General features: G+C 44.2%; 1 protein-coding gene across 2 annotated transcripts in view; it reads right to left on the bottom strand.

Moving 5' to 3' along the window:
- rbpjb (recombination signal binding protein for immunoglobulin kappa J region b) overlaps nt 1-23,572 on the bottom strand; it is a 152,120-nt gene extending 128,548 nt beyond the window's left edge. For both annotated transcript variants that reach the window (XM_072496526.1, XM_072496527.1), the window contains exon 1: nt 23,494-23,572. In XM_072496526.1, coding sequence (XP_072352627.1) covers nt 23,494-23,513 — 20 coding nt within the window. In that variant the 5' untranslated portion in view covers nt 23,514-23,572. The remainder of the gene's footprint in view (nt 1-23,493) is intronic.
- Between the last annotated feature and the right edge of the window lie 478 nt (nt 23,573-24,050).

The raw sequence follows: 24,050 nt of genomic DNA, 5'->3' as shown, positions 1-24,050 counted from the left end.
AAGGGCTGATAAGGTCCTGAGGATTCGTAAATTGTTGCTTCAAAGGGAGCGATAATTGGGCGGCCTAGCCCTGCCACATCTTAGGCACTATTACTAGGTGGTGAACGCTGAGAAGGTTTGATGCTGGGTAGGGAACCAGATATGGTGTGAGTGCAGATGGAGGAAGGGGTATGTAGAGGATGGGAGCTGTGGGCGCTGGCTACAGCGCCACTCCCATTGATGCCAGGGAAATACTCAAAGATTGAGTATTGTCAACACTGAAGATATGGAAGCAGTTTTGCAAACATTTTAAATTAGGGGCAGGGTCGAAACTAATGCCAGTCCGAGAAAATCATCAGTTTAAACTTGCAAGAATAGGCACTGGGTTTCAAGACTGGGAGGGAAAAGGTGTGATCACGTTGAAAGACTCGTTTCTTGAAGGTCATTTTGCAACATTTGAAGAATTGAGGGAGAAATACGAGCTCCCCAAGAAGGGAGGCCCTTAGATATACACAGATATGGGCTTTCACAAAGGAGCCTTTCCCTACGTTTCCAATGTTACCCCCTTCTTCTTTGCTGGAAGAGGTGTTGATGGCGTTGGGGATAGAAGGGGAAGTTACCTCGTCTATTTATAGAAAAAGTATGGAAGCAGGATCAGAATTCCTGGATAGGGTCAATGCCAAATGGGGGGAGGAATTGGGGGAGATGTTGGAAGATGGACTTTGGTGCAAAGTTTTAGGGTGGCGAGGGAAACACAGTGGCGCAGTGGGTTAGCCCTGCTGCCTCATGGCGCCGAGGTCCCAGGTTCGATCACGGCTCTGGGTCACTGTCCGTGTGGAGTTTGCACATTCCCCCCGTGTTTGCGTGGGTTTTGCCCCCACAACCCTAAGATGTGCAGGTTAGGTGGATTGGCCACGCTAAATTGCCCCTTAATTGGAAAAAAAAATAATTGGGTACTCTAAATTTATTTTTTTTTAAAACATTTTTACGGTGGCGAAATTTTACGGAGAATAAATACATTGACCACGTGGATGAGATTGGCACTATTACAATTGAAGGTAGTTCACAGAACACATTTGACGAGGCTGAGAATGTCACCTATTTGATGGGGTTGAGGACATTTGAGACAGATGCAGGAGGGGGCCGGCCAATGTACACCTTTTTGTCTCGCCTGAAACTTAGGAAATTCTTCAAAAACGTGCTGGAGCTCCAGACAGTGGCAGATGTCTTGGTCTTTGCCTCGCTGGTGGCGAGGAGGCGGGTCCTATTGGTTTGGACGTCAGTTTCTCCACCCTGTGCCTCAATATGGCTGGATGACATAATACAGTTTCTAAGCCTAGAGAAGGTAACATTTAGTTTAACAGGGAATGAAGACGGGTTTCATAAAATATGGCGCCAATTTGTATCTCACTTTAAGGAATTAACCTCTGACAGCAGCTAAAAGGGGTGTTGTTAGTTAATGGTTTTTGGGTTGAGGAAGGGATTGTTAAACATTACTCAAATATGTGCAATGCAATTTATGTTTAAAAAGTTTGAAAAAGCTAATAACATTTTGTTTTTTAATAATGTTTTATTAAAGTTTTATCAATGAGCGTTTTTACATAACAAAAATAGAAATACAGATAATAATAAAAAATAACAATCAACATATCCCAAAGCTTACAGTACTTACACAACAGAATTTTTTTTTTTTAAATTTTAAAACAGAAGAGGTGGGTTTTGTCTCCATGCCCAACTCACATTATATCAACCGTACCCACACCTGAACACCCCCCCACCCCCCGCTCCCCCCCAGGACGCTGTTGCTGCTGACACTTACTGCTCCCCTAGAAAGTCAAGGAAAGGTTGCCACCGCCACGAGAACCCCATCAAGGACTCTCTCAAGGCAAACTTTATTCGCTCCAGGCTGAGGAACCCGGCCATATCGCTAACCCAGGTCTCCACACACGGGGGCTTTGAGTCCCTCCACATTAGCAAGATCCGTCTCCGGGCTACCAGGGAGGCAAAGGCCAGTACCTCGGCCTCTTTCGCTTCCTGCACTCCCAGATCCTCAGACACCCCAAATATCGCTATTGTTGGACTCGCCTTCACCCGAGTGTCCAAAATCCTAGACATCACCCTCGCAAACCCCTGCCAGAATTCTTTAAGCACCGGGCATGCCCAAAACATATGGGCATGGTTCGTCGGGCTCCCTGCACATCTCGGACACCTGTCCTCCACCCCAAAAAACGTACTCATTCTTGCCGGTTATATGCACCCGATGCACCACCTTAAACTGAATTAAACTGAGCCTGGCACATGAGGAGGAGGAGTTCACACTGCCCAGGGTGTCGGCCCACAGGCCCTCATCCAGCTCCTTCTCCCATTTGCCCTTCAACTCCTCCACCTCCTGCAGCTCCTGATATATGTCCGACACCTTCCCTTCCCCTACCCAGATGTCAGACACCACCTTGTCCTGGATCCTACGCGGGGGCAGCAGCGGAAATGTCCCCACCTGTTTCCTAAGAAAGTCCTGAACTTCTCCTCCAGCGCCTGCATGCTAGGGAAAGTCCCGTCTATAAACCTGGAGAGAACTGTCAGCTTCACAGTCTGCACCCGTCCCGCCAAGGAAAGCGGGAGCATATCCCACCTTTTAAACTCTCCCTCCATCTGCTCCACTAGCCGGGTTAAGTTGAGCCTGTGCAGGGCATCCCAGTTCCTGGCCACTTGTATCCCCAAGTACCGAAAGCTCCTCTCCACTATCCTGAGCGGGAGCTCCCTCAGTCTCTCCTCTTGGCCCCTACCGTGGACCACGAACAGCTCACTCTTTCTTTAATAAAAATTTAAAAGTACGATGAAGTCAAACTAAATTTCACAAGTCTCACCCCTTACAAGTAAATAGTTGTATTTTTGCCAACAGAAACCATTCCATTTCTAGAAAGGAGTTTTAAAAAAATAGCGTGCATACTGAAAGTTTACAACGGCAACACTGATATTATGGTGTTTTGGAGAACTTTGACTAAATTAAAGAAAGGTAAACCAAACCAAATAGAAGCACATTCAAAATATGAGCATCATTTATGCAGCTCTAACTACATATCAATATACTGATCAGGAATGACAAAATTTCAGTTTTTCAAATCATGTATTATGTCAAAACTACATTTCAAATAAAACAATATGTAACAAAGTACAATTGATCCAAATAACGAACAAGAAAAAATATTCCAAAAAAATTCTTAGTTACCTGCTCCTATCTATTTCCTCATTCATTATTCACTTGAATACCTAGTACAGCTTGAGAAAAGCAAAATGTTTCTTTCTCTGACACATTTTAGAAATGTCTTATGAAGTGTAATTGTCTAACAGCCTGGGACATAACAATAGAAAGAATCAACCACCAGTCTGGACTAAAAGAAATGCAATGTAATATTTTTAATTAGTTTAGATGTTTACACTGATAGAAAGTGAAAACATGTAAAGTAATTAAAAATATTACAGTGCAGTAAATAAGCATTACTCATTTTACCTTAGCAAGAGGTACTCAGCCAATCTGCTACTCTACTTGTCTATAGGCTTCAGTGTATGGTCTTTTAGTTGGATACGGTGGACTGAAGTGAGGCTTAATGCTATGCCTTCAGTCTCCAGAAATGTATATAGATGTACAGTGGAATGTAGAAAAGGCCTGACTGTCTTATGGACATGTCCTCTTTCTCTGAAGTGCTCGATTTCAACGAGGCAAGTACTTGATTGGATTGCATCATTGAAATCAAGATGTTCATGCGGTCCTATTGCAGAACAACATCCCATTTTAACGCATATTAGCATTTTGACCCTTAAGCAACAATTCACTGGGAACTAGACCATCACCACAACATTAGAAAATAACCCTAAATTTATAAACTATATAAGAAATCATGTTATAAGAACAGGTTATAACCATCCTGACTTTTGGAAATTTAAAAGTACATTAATCCCAACATCTTGCAAGTCAAAACTTTGTCCGAGTTCCTTTTAGTTCCAAAACAGCTTTACTATGTAGCCTCATGACCACAATTTAAGATTCACATTGGGAAACAAAACTGTTTTTAAAAATAAACGCATGTTCTTGGGATGTGGACTATTCTAACATCGGTCAAGTGGACAGCTTTGTCCTCAAAAGTATTGGGTTTCTGGAATGTTCTTCCATCACAATCCTGACATTTATCTTACAGGCAGTAAGGCTTTGAGGGACCAGGAAGCAAGCCATTTACCCAGCCTCTTCCCTGCAGTTAAAGGCTGCCTTGATGTTGCTGACAGCTGCTGAACATTTCTACTGTATTTTACATGCATCTGTCAAAGCCCCAACAAAGTATGGATGACTGCAGAATACCCTGCGATGAGAAGCAAATAGCCAGATTCCTAATTTTATGTATTTTTTAAATGATTGTTTAAAACACCAATGAATTAGTCTTACTCCAGGTGTAATGGATAATATTGAATTGGAGCATGGTTGCGACATTGCGCTACTAATTTACACTATGTCTTAAATACTTCAGTTCTAATTTGGCAAAATCTAGATACATAGAGCCACCAACAAATTAAGCTTCAGTCTCCAGGACAATGACTGCCTTTCTTTCTCTCAAAGATAGTTTTTGTCTAAACTACAACAAGATATCTGGAGGGCAACAGATGCAACACAAAATGGCCCAATAATGTGGACTTGCTGTTCCTCTGGCATCTTTGTTGCACTGAAAAATTCAAGTTATTGAATGATTTTAACGAAACAACATTAAAAACTACAAAGTGGGAACCAAGTGAACAGATAATTGAACTTGCTTAATTTGAAAAAGGTAGGCTATATAGTCAAAGATTTTTCATTTTGAGGTCTTGCTCTTTGAAAATTCTGGCAGTTTAATTATGGTGTCCATTGATCCAGAGTCCTTAGCACACAAAATCATACCCTCGTCTATACTACTGAGACCAATTCCTATTCTGATGACACTTCCTTCAGCATACAACCCAGTATTGGAAACTTCCACAATTAAAGAACTGAAGAACCTAAAGACTTACCCACAAAACCAAGAAACCCAAACTGAGCCGAATGCCTCAGCTTGTTTTACTCCTTTTAAAACAGATACTTAGCCCATGAAACCCTTATACCAGACAGTAGCCTCTACTGAAATTAAATCATCTACTAGCAGTGAAGAGTGGTAGAGTCATTTACGGCACAGAAGTCAGATATTTGACCCATTGAAACTGTGCTAACACTCTGCAGGGCAATGCAGTCAGTCCCACTCTATACCTAGAGTATGTACCTTAATATTATGGAAGTTTAATAACGCCATTTACAAAGCTATTCTTCACCCCCCTCCCCCACCTCTCTTAGTTTCCCCATCATTAAAAGAAACAATTATTCCAGAAATTATCCTCTGCGTTTTCCATTTTCCATTTCATAGCATAACATTCCATTTTAAAACAATATATCCACTAAATTGGAAAGATAGAAGATCCACTAGTAACATATAAAAATTCTATATACTAGAATCATAGAATTCCTACAGGTGCAGGAGACCATTCAGCCCATTGAGTCTGCATCGACCCTCTGAAAGAGCACCTTACCTAGACCCATTTCCCCACCACCCCACCTAACTTGCATATCTTTCGACACTAAGGGGCAATTTTATCATGGCCAATCCATCTAACCCGCACATCTTTGGACTGTGGGTGGAAACCAAAGAACCCGGAGGAAACCCACACAGACACGGAGGGAAGGTGCAAACTCCACAGAGTCACCAAAGGATGGAATTGAACCTGGGTCCCTGGCGCTGTGAGGCAGTAGTGCTAAGCATTGTGCCACCATGCTGTCCTATATTGCATATCGTATTATACAACATATTAAAAGATGCACATCAACATTCAGATGATGCTATGTTACAAATGCAAATTGTTAAATTGTAGTGTACTCCTCAGTGAAGCCAAAAACTTCCAAAATTGATTAAACAATACATTCCGAGCTGTTTACTTGGCAAGGAACAGGTACAAATCACTCAAGCTCCACTGGGCAGGACACGTCATTTCCATGCCTAACATCAGACTCTCAATGCAACTACTCTATTTGGAACTTGACCATGGCAGGGGACTCCCAGAAGGACAGCGGAAACATTTTAGGATGTCCTGAAGAGGTCAAACATAACCACTGACTTATGGGAGACCCTGACTTGCAACTGGCCAAATGGAGAAGGCACATTCAGGAAGAGACTGAACACATCTAGAGACTTTGTCGGAAACATGCAGAGGCAAAGTCAAGGTGTTAGAGGTAGTGCATAAAAACGTACAATCTATCCAACCCTTTAAGCACCTGCCTTGCACATGACAGAATCTGCAGATCATGCATTGCACTTATCCACCATTCAAATCAGAATGGAAGACCGTCTTTCCTTGATTCCAAGGGATTGCCTTTCTTCCAGACCAGAGGTTTTAGCATAGTACATAATACCAAAGTGATTTTTTTACAAAAATCTGATTTATCTCCAGCAATCCTTCAGGAGTTCGGCCAAATTATAAAATGTCTTGCATCTAGCGTACTTCTTTTATCACACACTTTAAAATGTCACAATTTTCTACACAATCATCTAAGTGCCAACTGTGGATCAATACTAAGCATCTCAACCAGAAGAGAATGTGCCTTCATAAAATTTACAGTGGAGAAGGAGGCCATTCAGCCCATCGAGTCTGCGCCCTACTTAAGTCCAAGCCTCCACCCTATCCCTGTAACCCAACCTAACATTTTGGGCACTAAAGCGCAATTTAGCATAGCCAATCCACCTAACCTGCACATCTTTGGACTGTGGGAGAAAACCGGAGCATCCGGAGGAAACCCACGTAAACATGGGGAGAATGTGCAAACTCCACACACAGTCACCCAAGGCTGGAATTGAACCCAGGACTCTGCCGAGCGGCGAGGCAGTAGTGCTAACCACTGTGTCACCGAGCTGCCCTTCAAGAATCACAAGTGACCTTGATTGCTAGCCTAGTACAGTAGGATTGCATCATTTGTTGAGATATTAAACCATGATCCTGACTGCCTTCTCAGATGGATGTAAAGACCCATGGCATTATTTGAAGAGCACAGGAGTTCATCCAGTGTTCTGGCCAATATTTATCCCAAAACCAATATCACGAGAAAAGATTATCCGATCATTCAAGTACCATTGTTTGTGGGAGTTGCTACCTGCAAATTAACGGTCAGATATTCTACCCAACAGCAGAAACTACACTTAGCACTGCTGCCTACGGCGCTGAGGACCCGGGTTCAATCCCAGCCCAAAGTCACTGTCTGTGTGGAATTTGCACATTCTCCCCATGCCTGCATGGGTTTCACCCCCACTACCCCAAAAGATGTGCAGGGTAGGTGAATTGGCCACGCTAAATTGCCCCTTCATTGGAAAATATAGAATTGGATGCTCTAAATTTCTTTTTTTTTTAAATAATTGACAGCAAAACATTTTGGCACATCCAGGAGGTCATACACCACATTCTGTAAAATCACTGACTTAAGCCTGATATTCTTAGATATTTAACCATTCTTAGCTCAATTTAAATAGTTACAATTACTCCCAGAGGGAACATTTGAGAAGTGCCCTTAAAAGGGCCAGGTTAAGTAAATCTCACAACAGCACTTCAGAGCCCAGTCTACTCATCATCAATGCCAGAAAAGACTCACTAGAATATAATTCCTAATATATCAGGAATTGAGGGTATAGGATGTACTTCTTGCAAGTTACACTTCAGTCATCATACTTTGGCTTACCCTCACACTTATCATGAGCAACACTATAGATAATTTGAAATAAAACTGAAAATACACAGCAAGTCAGGCAGCAGCTGTGGAAAGAGAAACAAAGTTAACCTTCAGATCAATGGCCTTTGTCATCAAGCTGAAATGTTTGGTTTATCTCTCAATCTCTGATCTGAGTATTTCCGAGTGTTTCCAGCATTCTCTGTTTTTATTATTGACCATTCCTGTACCCATGCTTCACTCTGCCTTTTTCTGTTTGTGTCTCATCTTCTTTTCCCCCTTCTCCTATTTTAGCCCTTTTCCAATTATTTGTCATCTTTTGTTTATCTTCTTGTCTCTCTTTTGAGTGGGAGGTGGTGAGCAGCATGGCTGGAGAAGAAACCAATGGCTATAGACTGCATTTGTTGCAGATTTTGAGCGAAAAACTAAACTTCTCCATGGTCAAACCCTTCTCCCAATAACTCCTGCTTCCCTTCACTGCTACTGAGGCACTTATTCTTTCACTTTCCCACTTCCTACCTTCTCGCTCAGCTCAGGATCAGATTTAAATTTCATTCCAAAGACTTAACACAAGGAATCTAACTAGGTTGACACTTCAGAGCAACACTAAGGGAATGCTGCACTGTTGGTGGAAACCATGAACCAAGGTTCCATCAGCCCTCTCAGATGGACATAAAAGTTCCATCAAACTTTTTTCTAAGAGCAGGGAACCAATGTCTTTGTCACCATTTCCCACTGAGCATGCCAGATAAAGTTACGGCTGGTAGGTTTAGGTGTAAATGCATTTTTGAACACTGATAAAACAGATATATTGCCAACAACCTCCCTGGTAATGAATATTTCCAAGAATGGAGCCACACTCTTACAGAAACAAAAACTTCAAAATAATGTTAATTTTTGTTCTCCCCTCTCCCTCTCTATTTTGCTTTCTGTACTTGATTTTACATTAAATTACAATATTGTAAATCACATTCCCTGGTTTAGACTATTCCTCAATAAGGATTGTTCAATATGTCAGATTAAAGAGTCACACTGTTGCCTGTCCTTTACTTGCAGGTCCAAGATCCCCTGTAAGAGACACCACACTGCCTGGACATTCAACTGTAAATCAAACTGTAAAACTCAGCCTGCAGTTAAGTGTAAACACATTGAATGGCAAGCACATTATTTTTCCATCAATTGAAAAATGCAGGTAAAGATAAATCTACATAGCTTACTCTGGTCTCATGCAGATTTACCACTCTGGTCTCATGCGGATTTACAATTATAAAGTGAAATACACCATCATAATTTTCAACCACAAGTTAAAAAATTTAGCTATTCTATTGGAACCAATTTAATGTACATGGGATTAAGCCTCAATACATCATAAATAACCCCTCAATAAATCTGTATGAACTGGGAAAAATAAATCAGGACTCAAGTCTCTTTTTGGGCATCATTCAAAATCAAAGCTGGTACTGCCAAGGTAAAGTGCTAAATAGACACACTTTTCCAATTTAACAAGATAGATTACAGTAAATAACGCAAACTTGATAATTGGGACAATATACATTACTGATAACATGCCACTTAAATTAGCATATCTTAACCATTCACTAAAACCAAAGCAACTGATACAGCTTATACAGGATAATAAATATTGACTCCCCATGCTGTAGGTTAACAGAAAACAACGGTTGGAGAAGGAGGATGTACCAATATCACATGCTGTTATTAAAATGTTCAATTAAGTAATAAGAGCTGGTATGAGCCAAAATAGATACTGACATTTTCTATTTCACTTTATTTACCATTGGACGTTGTCTGAATTTTGCATCATACTTTATTATTCCCTTTGCCTTCAACATTTTTGGCAGTTACAATAAATTGTAGGTAGTTTGAGCAACATATGGTTCCATGGAATCATTTCACCAAAACACTCCACACAATCTCTCATCCTCACTTTATTACATTCTGTCCATTTTATAATGCCTTAATGGGAACCTGATATCGCACATACAAAGTTGCTTCATATGATACAAAGCAGTTTTGTCAATAATATGGCAAATGATCATCACTACAATTTGAATCCCCGCTCATTATATCCTAAGGTCCAGATCAAAGATTTCTAGGACAACAATTAGATACTTACATATGATGTTGTTTGCACATCCGTATTTCATTAAATATTTTCTAAATTTCAGTTTCCGGTCCTACAACTGGCATGGTGTAAGTAATAAGATAATTTTCTTCTGGGAGGCTTAAACATGCCATGCTGCCTTCCCAATATTTCATTTTAGCAAACGTGCACCAACGACACCAGGTATAAAAATATGTCTGAAGCAGGTCTGTTGGTTGACACTAAGCACCAGTTAGTTCATAAGCCTGCCAATCAAGATGTTGAAAGCACACAGGTGTCCCCATTGAAATATACATGACGACAAACAACAAACCCGATTCAGGGTTACACATCTAGTTTAGATCTACAGATGTTTTCAGGAAGGAATTATTTTTAGTACATTGCAGGGTATTTTACCCCATAGACTAAGATTTACATATTTCAAGCAAGTGGTGAAATGTATTGGAATTCAAGAAAAGGTTTACGCCACAATTCTGACCACAGCTAGATCTCACCTTGCACAGTGAGCAAAGGTCAGGAAATATCCACAAATATATGTCAGAAATGAAAAACAAACATTAGCAAATGCAGAGTGCGCTTTAATCATAACAACTCAAATAGCCTGAGAGAAAATTTACATTTGCTTATGAAAAAATGTCCACACTAACAAGATTTTCCATTCAGTTAGATACTCTAGTTTTCCACTACAAGTCTTAAACATGCCAAGGGATATTTAAACCATGCTAGCGAAAATTTGAAGAAAACAATCCTAGACATGGCTACCAGAATTTAATAAAGATTTTTGCCTCATTTGTGGTTAATTACTGTACCCACCTTCAAGAGATTTTCTTGGGTGCAAAGTATGTACTTGTTAATGAACAAACAGTAAATATTCTCATCAATTTAGTTTGTGCTTAAGATCAGATTACAGGTAGGTCACAACAGACATTGACGAGGGAGCTATGCGGCCTTTCCATCAAGGCCCTACAGTTCTCCATCACACTGCTGATTTTTTTAATGATCAAAACTTCTGCCTCAGCTATACTACTTAGAATGCAGACCATGTGTTTATCACTGCGTGATGAACTTTCTAATATCTGTCCTAAATTTGCCTAGTTTTAACTCTCTGCCCTTGCCTGGTCTCAGTTTAGTTTGAAGCAGTGAGATAGACTGATTATATTTCACTTAATGTCTTACTAATCAATGTCCTGGATTGTTGCACTTAAAAGAGCATCAAAATCAAATATACTTCAAATGAAATGTGATTAGAAGCTGGAGGATAATCTAAACACGAGATGCTGATATAAATCAATGCTTGTTTTTATTTGTGAATTTATAGAAAAATCCAACTTGTCAAAGTGTAATCACAACTTCTTCCCACTGGCAGCACTGCAGAAACTTCAACAAGTTCTTCCAGACTGAAATTTTCTATAAGCAGTTTAGACATTGATAATAAAAATGTTAACGAACAGAGCTTGTAGTTGCAATATTTTTTAATGTTATCACAGATGCACACTCTAGGAGAGCACTTCTTCATTAAACCCCTTGAATAATTCTAGAATTAAATGTTCTCCCTCCCAGGGCAATCATGTCTCTGTTCCTCCAATCAGCACCCAGCTTAAGAAGTCCCCATTCTGCCTCAGGAGAGACAGCGTTCAAAATGTGGTCTGATCATTATACAGGATAGCTAAGCTTCTTCCAACTTTTTCGATGTACTGAGTTATTTATTTGCTTTCTTGTTCTGCAATAATGATCAGGTTGAGTATGAAGTCTTCTAAAATCTGTATTTCTCTTTCAATTTCATTCTTAGCTATTTTATGGAGCCTTTTTAATCACACGATTCATCTTCCTATGCGCAATGAAATTGCACCTACTTTTGCTGGCAATTTACCTATCTTATCATACAGACATGTAGTGTCAGTGTGAAGCTTTGCACTGAATTTCACCAGCCTGGAATGCAGCCTTGAATTTAACAGACAGCTCATGTCAGTCCGGCCTCTCGCAGTTTCAAGCAGAATTCTGACTCGAGTGAATGCTGAGGACATTGGCTCAATGTGATGCACCAGATCCATCCCTGTTGTCCAACCAGGACACAATTGAGTACTGGGGCTTGTCTTTTGCCATGATACGCCCTGTTGGTGCTTTCTTCTGCTAGTCTGGAAAATGATTATTCTAATTGATCATGCTGGCCATGATAACAGTCCTCTCAAATGTTTCTGATATTCCTTGGGGCAAATGTCTGGTATATTCACCCATTAAACACCATGTTAGCAGATAAATACAAGCACCCAACAAATTCTGTTTTACATTTTACCATTTCACCTACTAGATTTTCATTCTCCAACTAATTCATTTCTCCAACTAATTCATAATGCTAATAACAATGCAGCAAACTCAAGAAGCTGTAGAGTATGTTGCTACGAGGCCAGTGATTTTCATGCAAAGTTTGATTTCTGCTCACAATTAATTATCGCTACCAATATAAAATTCAGTTCTTTACCATCAGAATCTGCAACTCTGCAAAGCCAATTGCCAAGGCAGCTCACTGATAAGTGAATGCTAATTGTGGCTTGATAATTATTTTAATAAGGGAGAATAATTAGGTTGCTTGCAAGATAGACCTCCCTTCACTCCAAAGCACAATATAGCTTAGATCTTGGGCGTCCTTGCCCACCTTCCAAATTTTCACCAGTCAATTGAAAATTGAAATAGAGGAATAGCCCCAGAGTCAGGGCTTCGAAATTGCAACTGATAAGCTCTTCCCCTTCTGAATAAAAAATTTGACGAACTCAAGAGACATTGAAATAAATTAAATAAATTTCTAAATATTTTCACGTTAAAGTTATGGCTTTGGATTAAATTGCAGACCTTTAAAATTGCCAGAATTGCCACTAATGATGAGTTAAAGTATTCCAGTGACAGAACAAAGTCAGCTGGAATTTAGCACCAAAGGTGCACATAGGGGAGAGAGGGAGAAATTTTGCTATTGTGGTTTAGCAGTGTCATTAAAACTGAAGATGTACCACTCCCTATTGAACACTGCAGCTTGTTTATTCTTCATTTCTATACGCACCAGTGGAACTATGACGTGCAAGAACGTTTCATTTATTTTTGGCAAGTAGTTTAAAAGTTGAAGAAGCCAGTTCTCGGAACAGATCTCATGGCAGAGAGGTAAGAGGCTTCTGGGAACCACGTGCAATTTTACCGTAGGCAAATAACTGATTTGTTTCATGTCTCGTACTGCATGATTGTAGATCACTGTACATTATAAAGAGATCGCACAAATTGCATCCAGGTGCCCAAGTGTTGAAATACACAAGAAAGGTCTCAAGTTCAACGTCTGGTAGCTAAAACTTAACTTCTACCATAAGCAATGTTCCATCATGTCAAAGCCATTGAAACAATTCTGGGCAGTCAAGCACCTGTCTTGCAAAACTGGATATACTTCCTACAAATATTCAATGAATTGTAGCCAAATACAGTTGACCATTTTTTGAACGAACCATATTTGCATAAGATTCTGAGTTTCAGCAGTACTGAGGCCTCCACACCAATAGAAACAGGGGCCTCATGAGTCTGTTCTGCCAGTCTATTAAATCATAGCCAACCTAAATTCCAATTTCAAACCTTTGTTCTATAACCTATATAAAACCAGCCTAACACAAATTTATTGATTTCAATCTTTTTTTTTTAAATAAACATTTTATTGAGGTATTTTTGGTATAGTGACAACACAAAATAAACAATATACATGAAACCATAAAGATAGTGCAAAAGCCATTCACCTCTCGTACAGGTCCCACCCTTATTGACCCCCTACTCTAATTTAAACTACTCCTCCTCCCCCCCCCCCCCCCCACAAACGTCTGCTGACGATTAATTTCCCGCAAAGAAGTCAACGAACGGTTGCCACCTCTGGGTCAACCCTAACTGTGAACCTCTCAAGGCGAACTTGATTTTCTCCAGAGAAAGCTAGCCATGTCCGATAGCCAGGTCTCCGACCTCGGGGGCTTTGAGTCCCTCCATACTAATAGTACCCGTCTCCGGGCTACCAGGGAAGTAAAGGCCAAAACATTCTCCTCCTGGATTCTCGGGTCTTCTGACACCCTGAAATTGCCACCTCTGGACTCAGCGCCACCCTTGTTTTTAACACCGTGGACATGACGTCCACAAACCCCTGTCAAAATCCCCTAAGCTTTGGGCATGTCAAAAACATGTGGACATGGTTCGCCGGTCCTCCCACACATTTTGCGCACATATCCTCCACCCCAAAGAATCTGCTCATCCAGGCCACTGTCATGTGAGCCCAGTGAACAACCTTAAATTGTATCATACTGAGCCTGGCACATGTTGCAGACGTGTTGACTCTACTCAACGCGTCTGCCCATAGACCATCCTCTATCTCACCTCCCAGCTCCTCCTCCCACTTGCGCTTCAGCTCCTCGGTCTGCGTCTCCTCCGACCCCATAAGCTCCTTATAAATGTTCGAGACGCTCCCTTCTCCTACCCACCCTCTGGAAATTACCCTATCCTGAATCCCCCTCAGCAGTAGGAGCGGGAAGGTTGACACCTGTTTACAAAGGAAGTCCCGCACCTGTAGCTACCGGACTATGTTTCCCCTCGCCAGCCCAAACTTTTCCTCCAACGCCCTCATACTCGGAAAGCTCCCCTCTATGAACATATCCCCCAACCTCTCAATCCCCGCTCTCTGCCATAAACAGAACCGCCATCCATACTCCCCGGGGAAAACCGGTGATTATCACAGATTGGGGCCCAGACCGATGCTCCCACATGCCGCCTCCACTGGCCCCAAACTCTCAGGGCTGCCACCACACGGGACTGGCGGAGTCCGTGCCGGCGGGAACCAACGCCCCCAGACTGGTGCCCTTACATGAAGCTGCCTCAATACACACCCATGCCGACCCCTCCCCCATCACCCACTTCCTAATCAATGCTATATTCACCGCCCAGTAATTGTTACTAAGATTTAGCAGCGCCAGCCCACCCTCTCCCCGACTCCGCTCAAGCATTACCTGCCTTACTCGTGGGGTTTTGCCCGCCCAGACGAAGCCCGTGGTCACTCTGTTGACCCGCTTAAAAAAGGACCGTGGAATAAAGATGGTAAGGCACTGAAATACAAATAGAAATCTCGGGAGGACCATCATCTTCACCGTTTGCACCCTCCCAGCCAGAGACAACGGAAGCGAATCCCATCTCCGAAAATCGTCCTTCATCTGGTCCACCAGCCGGGCCAGATTCAATTTATGCAGCAGGTCCCATTCCCGCGCCACTTGGATGCTTCGGTACCTAAGCTTCCTTTTACTAACCTAAACGGCAGCTCTCCCAGTTGCCTCTCCTGGATCACAAACATCTCACTCTTTCCCATATTAAGCTTATACCCCGAAAACCGGCCAAATTCTCCTAGAGTCCTCATGATTTCTTCCATCCCCTCTATTGGGTCCAAAACGTTCAGAAGCAGGCCATCCACATAGAGCGAAACCCTGTGCTCCCCCCCCCCCCCACCCCCAACCCCTCTAGGCTCTCAGAGCAATTGCCAACGTCTCCATAGCCAGCGCAAACAACAGTGGGGAGAGGGAGCATTCCTGTCTCGTCCCCCGGTGCAGTCTAAAATAGTCCGATGTTGTCCTATTCGTCCGTACACTTGCCACAGGAGCCTGATACAGTACCCTGACCCAGTCAATAAAGCTCTGCCCGAACCATCCCAGTATCTCCCACAGATAATCCCATTCTACCCGATCAAAAGCCGTTTCTGCATCCATTGCGATCACTAGTTCCACCTCCCTATCTTCCGTATGCATCATGATCACATTTAACAGCCTTCTTACATTGGCCAGCAACTGCCTGCTCTTAACAAACCCCGTCTGGTCCTCCCCAATAACATCCGGCACACAATTCTCTCTCCTGGAGGACAAGATTTTGGCCAGCAACTTGGCATCTACATTCAACAGGGAGATCGGCCTGTAGGATCCACACAGCTCCGGGTTCTGGTCCCGCTTAATAATCAGCAAAATCGTTGCCTGTGACATCATCGGGGGCAACACCCCTCTTTCTCTTGCCTCATTGATCCTCAACAACATCGGCCCCAAAATCCCAGAGAACCTTTTATAAAACTCCACTGGGTACCCGTCCGGACCAGGGGCCTAACCCGCCTGCATGGCCTTCAAGCCCTCCACTGTCTCCTCCAGCACGATTGGGGCCCCCAGCCCTTCTGCCCACTCCCAGTCCACCTTTAGGAAATTCAGCCCCTCCAAGAAGCGCCTCATCCCCTCCGGCCCCGTAGGGGGTTCCGACCTGCTGTATAAATCCCTAAACGCCTTATTCACCCCTACTGAATTACCAACCCGGTTCCCATCTCCGTCCTTTACTTTCCCTATCTCCCTAGCTGCCTCCCTCTTCCGAAGCTGCTGTGCAAGCATTCTGCTGGCCTTCTCTCCATGTTCATAGATCGCCACCCTCGCCTTTCTCAACTGCTCCACCGCCCACCCTGTGGTCAGCAAGTTAAACTCCGCCTGTAACCTCCGCCGTTCCCTTAAAAGCCCTGCCTCTGGGGTCTCCACATACCTCCTATCAATCTGTAGCAACTCCTTTACAAGTCGGTCCGTCTCCGCCCTGTCCACCTTCTCCCTATGGGCCCGGATCGAGATCAGCTCCCCCCTGACCACCGCCTTCAGTGCTTCCCACACCACCGCTGCTGACATTTCCCCAGTGTCATTGACCTGCAGGTAGCTCTGAATACATTTCCGCAGCCGCTCGCACACCCCTTCATCTGCTAAAAGTCTCACATCCAACATCCAGTGCAGGTGCTGGTTACTATCTTTACTAAACTGCAGGTCAACCCAGTGCGGAGCATGGCCTGAGATTGTAATCGCCGAGTACCCAGTGTCCACCACCCCAGCCAGCAAGGCCCTGCTCAAAATAAAGAAATCAATCTGGGAAAACAGTTTATGCACGTGTGAGTAGAAGGAGAACTCCTTCACCCTCGGCTGCCCAAATCTCCATGGATCCCCCCACCCCCCATCAGCTCCATGAACCCTCTTAGTTCCTTTGCCATTGTTGGCACCCTGCCCGTTTTCGAGCTTGACCGGTCCAAGCCAGGGTCCATAACTGTGTTGAAGTCCCCTCCCATGACCAACCTGTGAGAGTCCAGGTCCGGTATCTTCCCAGCATCCTCTTCTCAACTCCACATCATCCCAATTTGGCACATACACATTTACTAATACCACCTGCACTCCCTCTAGCTTCCCACTGACCATAATGTACCAACCTCACACGTCCGAGACTATTCTACCCGCCTCAAACACCACCCGCTTATTGATCAGGATCACGGCCCCTCTAGTCTTTGAATCTAGTCCCGAGTGAAAGACCTGATTGACCCAGCCTTTCCTCAGTCTAACCTGGTCCGTAACTCTAAGGTGCGTCTCCTGCAACATTACCACGTCTGCTTTCAATCCCCTAAGATGCGTGAACACACGTGCCGTTTTGACCGGCCCATTTAACCCTCAAACATTCCAGGTGATCAGCCTAGTTGCAGGGCTCATTGGCACCCCCCGACCCGACCCCCCCCCCCCCCTCCCTTGCCGATCAGCCATCCCCTTTTTTAGGCCCGCCTCCAGCCAATGCTCCGCACCTCCACCGGTCCATCCCCAGGCAGCCCCCGCCCCCCAATCTCCTCTCTGTCTCTCAGCCCAAGTCCCTCCCTCATCAGCAGAACATTCACCCCCCCCCCTCGCAACAACACCCTGCAACCCAACCCCTTTACTAAACCAAACATATGCACCCCCCCCACACTGCGCTTCCGAGAGCTAGCTCGCCCAGCTTGTTTGGTGGCCCCCATCCCCGATGCCAGATAGTCTCTCACCTATTGCTCCCTCCCCATCTTGCTCATACAAACAAACTCCAACATCAAACAATCCCCACACAATTGCCCAACAGAAAAACACCAAGATCAAAACAAGCACCCCTCCATCCCCCAACAGTGCAAATGAAAACCTTAACTCATTCAGCTCTACTGCTGGTTCCAAATCAATGCATCACAAACATCTTCCATGAAACGCAAAACGGGAAACGTTTTACAAAAACAGAGAAACAAAAAGAAAAAAACTAAAACATGAACGTTGCAGCCAAGTTCAAAAGTTCTCAATCAATCACCAGCCCTTTCTTTTTCGCAAAGTCCAACGCTTCCTCGGGCAACTCGAAGTAGAAGTGCTGATCCTCATGCGTGACCCAGAGACAGGCTGAGTAGAACAGTCCAATCTTCACCTTGTTCTTAAAAAGGATCGACCTGATCTGTTGGAAGCCTGCTCTCCCCCTGGCCACTCGACACTCAAGTCCTGGTAAACCAGCAGGATGCTATTGTTCCATTTACAGCTCCGTGTCTGCTTGGCCCACTGTAGAATGCGCTCCTTATCCGAGAAACTGTGGAATCTCACCACCATTGCCCTTGCGGGGGGGGGGGGGGTTCTCCCATTCGCGGCTTCCTCGCAAGTGCTCTGTAAGTCTTATCCACCTCCGAGGGCCGGAGAATGCCCCATCCCCCAGCAGCTTCACAAACATGTCTGCGATGTATGCCCCAGCGTCCATTCCTTCGGACCCCTCTGGGAGCCCGACGATTCTTAGGTTCTGCCGGCGGGATCTATTTTCTAGGTCCTCCACTTTCTCGAGGAGCTTCTTCTGCTGGTCCCTCAGCATCCCCACCTCCAGCTCCACCGCAGTCTGATATTCCTCCTGCTCAGCCAGCGCCTTCTCCACCTTCTGGATCACCCGATCCTGGACATCCAATCTATGCTGCAACCGCTCAATCGACTCTTTTAAATCGGGTCCAAGCAATCCCATTTCTGCATAGTAAAGCCTTCCTTAATGACTTGCATCAGCTGCTCCATAGACTGCTGGGTCGACAAGCCAGAGGTTTGAACCTCCGTCATGTTGTCTTATGTTGCAGCTACAGCCCAAGCCTTCTCTATCTTTTTGTTTCTGCCCTTACGAACACTTCTCGTCCTTCTCTCCATGCACCGAAGTGGGAATTCAGTAAACAATTGCCACGAACATCCATTTTACAATTCAAGTCCGGTAGAAAAACGGGGGAAAAGGTCCAAAAGTCCGACCAAAGCGGGAGCCACCAAATGTGCGACTTTCTCCTTCATAGCCGCCACCGGAAGTCTATTGATTTCAATCTTGACAATTTAATTGACCCAGCATTCCAGGGAAGAGAGTTTGAGATTTCCAGCATCTTTATGTAACAGCCCTTCTCATTTCACACCCAAATGGCTTAATTCTAATTAAGATCAAGCTCCCCTTATTCTATCTATCCTATTGAATCCCAGAATTTTTAAAATGCCTTGATTAGATCAACACTCGACATGAACTTGCCTTTCATTCATTGTGCTTCATGGGATCTTTCACATGGGGGGGGGGGCTTGTTTTTACATCTCATCCAAAACTTCCCACAATGCAACCTGCCTTCAGCGTGGGACCGGTTCATGATTTTAGATTACATGCAATAAAATTTAAGGCACAAAAGAAAAATAACATTGCAAACCAAATTCTCCCTCCATGTCATTTACAAAGTCCTTTTGACGATTAATTCACAGCAGTTAAATAAAGTCTCTGCTCTGCATTATAACTTACTAATACGAGGACATTTGAAACATCCTTTTATCATGTTTCCTTAACCAACATGTTTCTGACAGGACACGTCCACAAAATTAAATTAATCCACTGAATAACAAAACTTCCCAATTTGTCCACTATAAAAACCATCATCTTCCAGCTGCAATAATTTTAGCGGAGCATAATTCCTAGTAACAACATCACATCAAAAGATACCAATAACAGCAGAGATTCTGAAGCCTTAGATTTATATGAGCAAATATATAAACTCTAATCTAGATGTGAAAAAATAATTTCTAGCCAACATAATTCCTCAATGCTAACAAAATGTTCAATAATCATAATGTATATACATGACTGAATTTATTAGTGGATGTCAAACCAAAGATGCCTGCAGTATTTGTGGATAAGGCCTTTCACCCCAGTACTCCAACCTGTTATGTAGCAGCTTTAATGTCCTGAAGCACTTCACAGGACCAATAGAAAGGACAATTTGACACCAAACAACACAGCGATATTAGGGCAGATGATTAAAAGCTTGGCCAAAGAGGTATGTTTTAAAGAACATCTTAAAGGAGGAAAGAGCAGACAAGAGGCAGAGTAGTTTAGGGAGGAAACTGCTGAATTTAGAGCCCAGGCAGGTGAAGGTAAAATGAGCAATGGTGGAGCACTGAAAATCAGATATGTTAAGGAGGCCAGAATGCAGATATCTCAAAAGATTATGGGCCCGGGCGAAATTACAGAGAGTTAAGGTCATGGAAGGATTAGAAAAGAATGAGAATTATTACACTGAAGTGTTGCTTTACTGTAGGTCAGTAAACACATGGGTGTTGGGCGAAGTGGATTTGGTGCAAGTAGGACAAGGGCAGAGTGGAGACTGACCTTAAAGTTCACAAGAGGGTAGAAAGTGGGATAGATTATAGTAATACGCAGACTGAGTGATGGCACAACGCATGTTTGGAAGCTCATCTCAGCAGTACAACTGCATCAATGCCTGTCCCTTAATGCAGGCATATTAGGTTTTATTTATTGCCAGCACATGATCTTGATTTCACAGCAGCATTTGAGCAAGTGTGGCATCAAGGAGCCCTAGCAAAACTGAAGTCAATGGGAATCAGCGGGAAAACTCTCCATTGGTTGGAATTAGACCTAGCACAAAGGAAAAAGTTGCAGTTGTTGGGAGGCCAATCATCTCAGTCCCATGACATTGCTGCTGGAGCTCCTCAGGGTCGTGCCCTCGGTCCAACCATCTGCAGCTGCTTTTTGTCTAAAACATCGGTTCAAAAGCGGGGATGTTCACTGATGATTGCACACAGATGATTCAGAGACTCATCAGATACAAAAGCAGTCTGTGGCCCTATGTAGCATCAAGATCCAGAAATGTGCCACATAGGTACCAGGCAATGACCAGCTCCAACAAGATAGAATGACCTTGAGAGTTACCAAAACCTAACTGGACCTGTCAGATAAATACTGTAGCTATATGGGCATGTCAGAGACAAGGGATTTTGCAGAGAGGAATTCACCATCAACAAGGTACAAGTCACGAGTATGATGGAATACTCCCCACTTGCCTGGATGTGTGCAATTCTAACAAGAACTCAAAGCTCAGCACCATCCGGGCAATCGTCACCCATTCACCACCTTAAACACACACATTCCCTCCACCACCGAGCACAGTGCTAAATGGTGCACTGCAGCAACGCACCAAGGCTCCTTCAACTACACTTTCTAAACCCATGATCTCTACCACCTAGAAGGACAAGGGCAGTGGTTCCTAGGAAATATCAGCACCTGCAAGTTTCCCTCCACGTAACAAACCATCCTGATTAGGAATTGTATTGCCACTCCTTCAGTGTTGCTATGTCAAAACCCAGTAACTCTTTTCCCAGCAGCAATGTGGGTTTACCTACACCACATCGATTGCAACAGTTCAAGAAGGTGGCTCACCTTCTCAAGGCTAATTAGGGAAGGGCTACAAATGCTGGTTATGCCAGCAAGATTTTCCTCCCATGAAAATAAATAATTTAGATATCCATAATATCTTGAATGATTTCTATTCACTCATGTATTTGTCTTGACCTAGTCACATTGTTTCCCCAAACGAGCAGGGCTCACATAATAAGGCTGTCACTTAAGAAAATAGGAATAGCTAAACTACCAGTATTGAAAGTAGACCAAATCCAGGTTAATCCACTACATCACTGGAGAGTCAAATTTGAATCACTATGGTCTTTAAGAGAATCTTTGCTACAGGAAAAAATGTCCTCAATACAACATACACGGCCATTTTAATCAAAAGTATAGGAAACATGCAGTAGCAAAATTTAATTTGTGCATTATATTTGAATCTAGATATCATTAAATTTAGAGTGCCCGGAACACCAGGACTATTGCTCATCATTCTGAGATGTGCAAGGCTAATTCAGTTTAAACATGAGATTATGTTACTAGCTAATAATTCAGAGAATTAGTTCACATTCCACTGTGGCAGTTTGATCATTTGAATAGTTTTTAAAATCTGGAAATAAAAAGATCCTTTCTGCAGAAGCTATCATGCAACTGTCAGATTGTCAAAACCCCTTTTTAATTAATTATGCCGGAAGGAAACCTGTTGACCTTAACCAATCTAGCCTGTGTGACTGGAGTCTCACACCATGGTATGCTCTTAACTGCCCTTTGAAGAGGCCTGGAAAATCACTCAGTAACCATCTTCTCAAGGCAATTGGAGATGGGCAATAAATTCTGACCTTACCAGTGATAGACACAAAGAACCGATTCTGAAATTTATGCAGAAAGGTTTCAAAACATGTGTATCATCATAAAACACGTTGCCTTGTGCTGTATCTCACAGACAAGTTGAAAGGAAAAACACAATCTACATTTACGGGGTTTATCTGAAAACGTTTAGGCAGGTCTGATATGGTTGACAGTACAGTACTGACAGTATCAGACCGAGTTTCAGTAACTGTGCTATGTCTACTGTTTTTAGGGTAATCTGATATGTTAACTGCAACATATGGGGCAATAAAATAGTATTTCGTTAGCCAGCACGCAGGGAGGACCTTAAGTGGAATAAAAAATGTTTTTTAAAAATCCCAGAGGACGCAACAGTTTGAGGAGCAATTCCCTCCAGACACCCTGATGCGTCCAAGCACGCTTGTTTGCGCTGTAGGCTTTGATTCGCTCGGCTGGGGTAATCCGCAACCAGCTGCGTCCTTTCACCAAGACTGTGTGCTGGGAGGTGTACAGTAAATTAGTGACAGCACTCAGGAACGACCATTCAGCGGAAGAGAAATTACGGGGAAACAGTCCAAAAACTTTTAACTCTCAAAAAATCGCTTAACCGCTGCATGGTAGACATCGAGATAGATATTAGGGAGGGGAAAGAGGGGACAAACACAACTCTCCAGAAAGAGGAACCACTGTAACCAATGGTGAGAAAAAGTATTCAAAGGAGAGACAGTTAAAGAGGTGAAGTCTGGGGAAACTCGGGGCTTCAGGTCCCAAAGTTGGCCCCTCCGCCTCCTGCTTGGTGCGGGGACGACGGTGCAGTGTGGGGCGCGGGGCCCCGGGGACCAGTTCAACCAGAAAGAAAGAAACAAACAAACAAACATGCCAAGGGCCCGGAGTGGGGACCTGTCCCCCCCGGGGGGGGGGGGGGGGGGGGGTGACTCCGCTCAGGGGCAGGACTCGGGGTACACGGGGCGCAGTTGAAGGTGAGCTGCGCTCACTGCCCGGCCTGTCGCAAGTGGCGAACTCCCGGGGAGCCCGGGCCCGGCTCAAGGCGGAGACTCCGGGCGGGGGGGGGGGGGGGGGGGAAGAGAGAGCCGGAGCCACAAAAACACAGGCAGCAAACAATAGGACAGCGGGCCGAAGCAGCAGCCCCTCCCGGCCCGCCAGCCGCACCCGCACAGCCAAGCCGCCCCCCTGCCCCCCTCGGCAGGACCCCACCGGGGCCCGGCGGGCGGCCCGGCGCCCGGCAGCGGACCGCCGAGCGGCGCGACCCGTACAATCGGACACTTACCCTGTCACAACAGGCGCCATCTTGCACAAACTCTCACCCAAACTCCAAACCTCGCGACAGCCTGCTCCGGCCTTCACCCCGCCCCGCGCATCGCGAGAGCCTGGGGGAGGGGCAGCTTTAACAGATGGACCCGGAGAGGCAAAGCGAAACTGGAGGAGGAAGAGGGGAGTGAGAAAGAGACAGGGGAGTGAGAAAGAGAGGAGTGAGGCTATAAAACACAGGAACAAAATTAGGTCATTCCGCCCATCGAGTCTGTCCTGCCCTTCTATCATGGCTGATATGTTCCTCTTCCCCATTCCCCTGCCTTCTCCCCACAACACCTGATCCCCTTGTTGATCAAGAACACCAGCTTTGTGCTTGAGGTGCTGTTATAGTGTTGCTTCACAGTGCCAGGGACCCGGGGTCGATTCCCTGCCTGAGTCACTGTCTGTGCAAGGTGTGCACGTTCGCCCGTGTCTGTGGGTTTTCTCCGGGTGCTCCGGTTTCCTCCCACAAGTTCCAAAAGACGTGCTGTTAAATGAATTGGACATTCTGAATTTTCCCTTAATTCACCCGAA

The sequence above is a fragment of the Scyliorhinus torazame genome, chromosome 3 (assembly GCF_047496885.1).
Source record: "Scyliorhinus torazame isolate Kashiwa2021f chromosome 3, sScyTor2.1, whole genome shotgun sequence".
NCBI lineage: Eukaryota > Metazoa > Chordata > Chondrichthyes > Carcharhiniformes > Scyliorhinidae > Scyliorhinus > Scyliorhinus torazame.
Note: the sequence above shows the minus strand (reverse complement) of the source record. Positions and strands in the feature narration are given on the sequence as shown.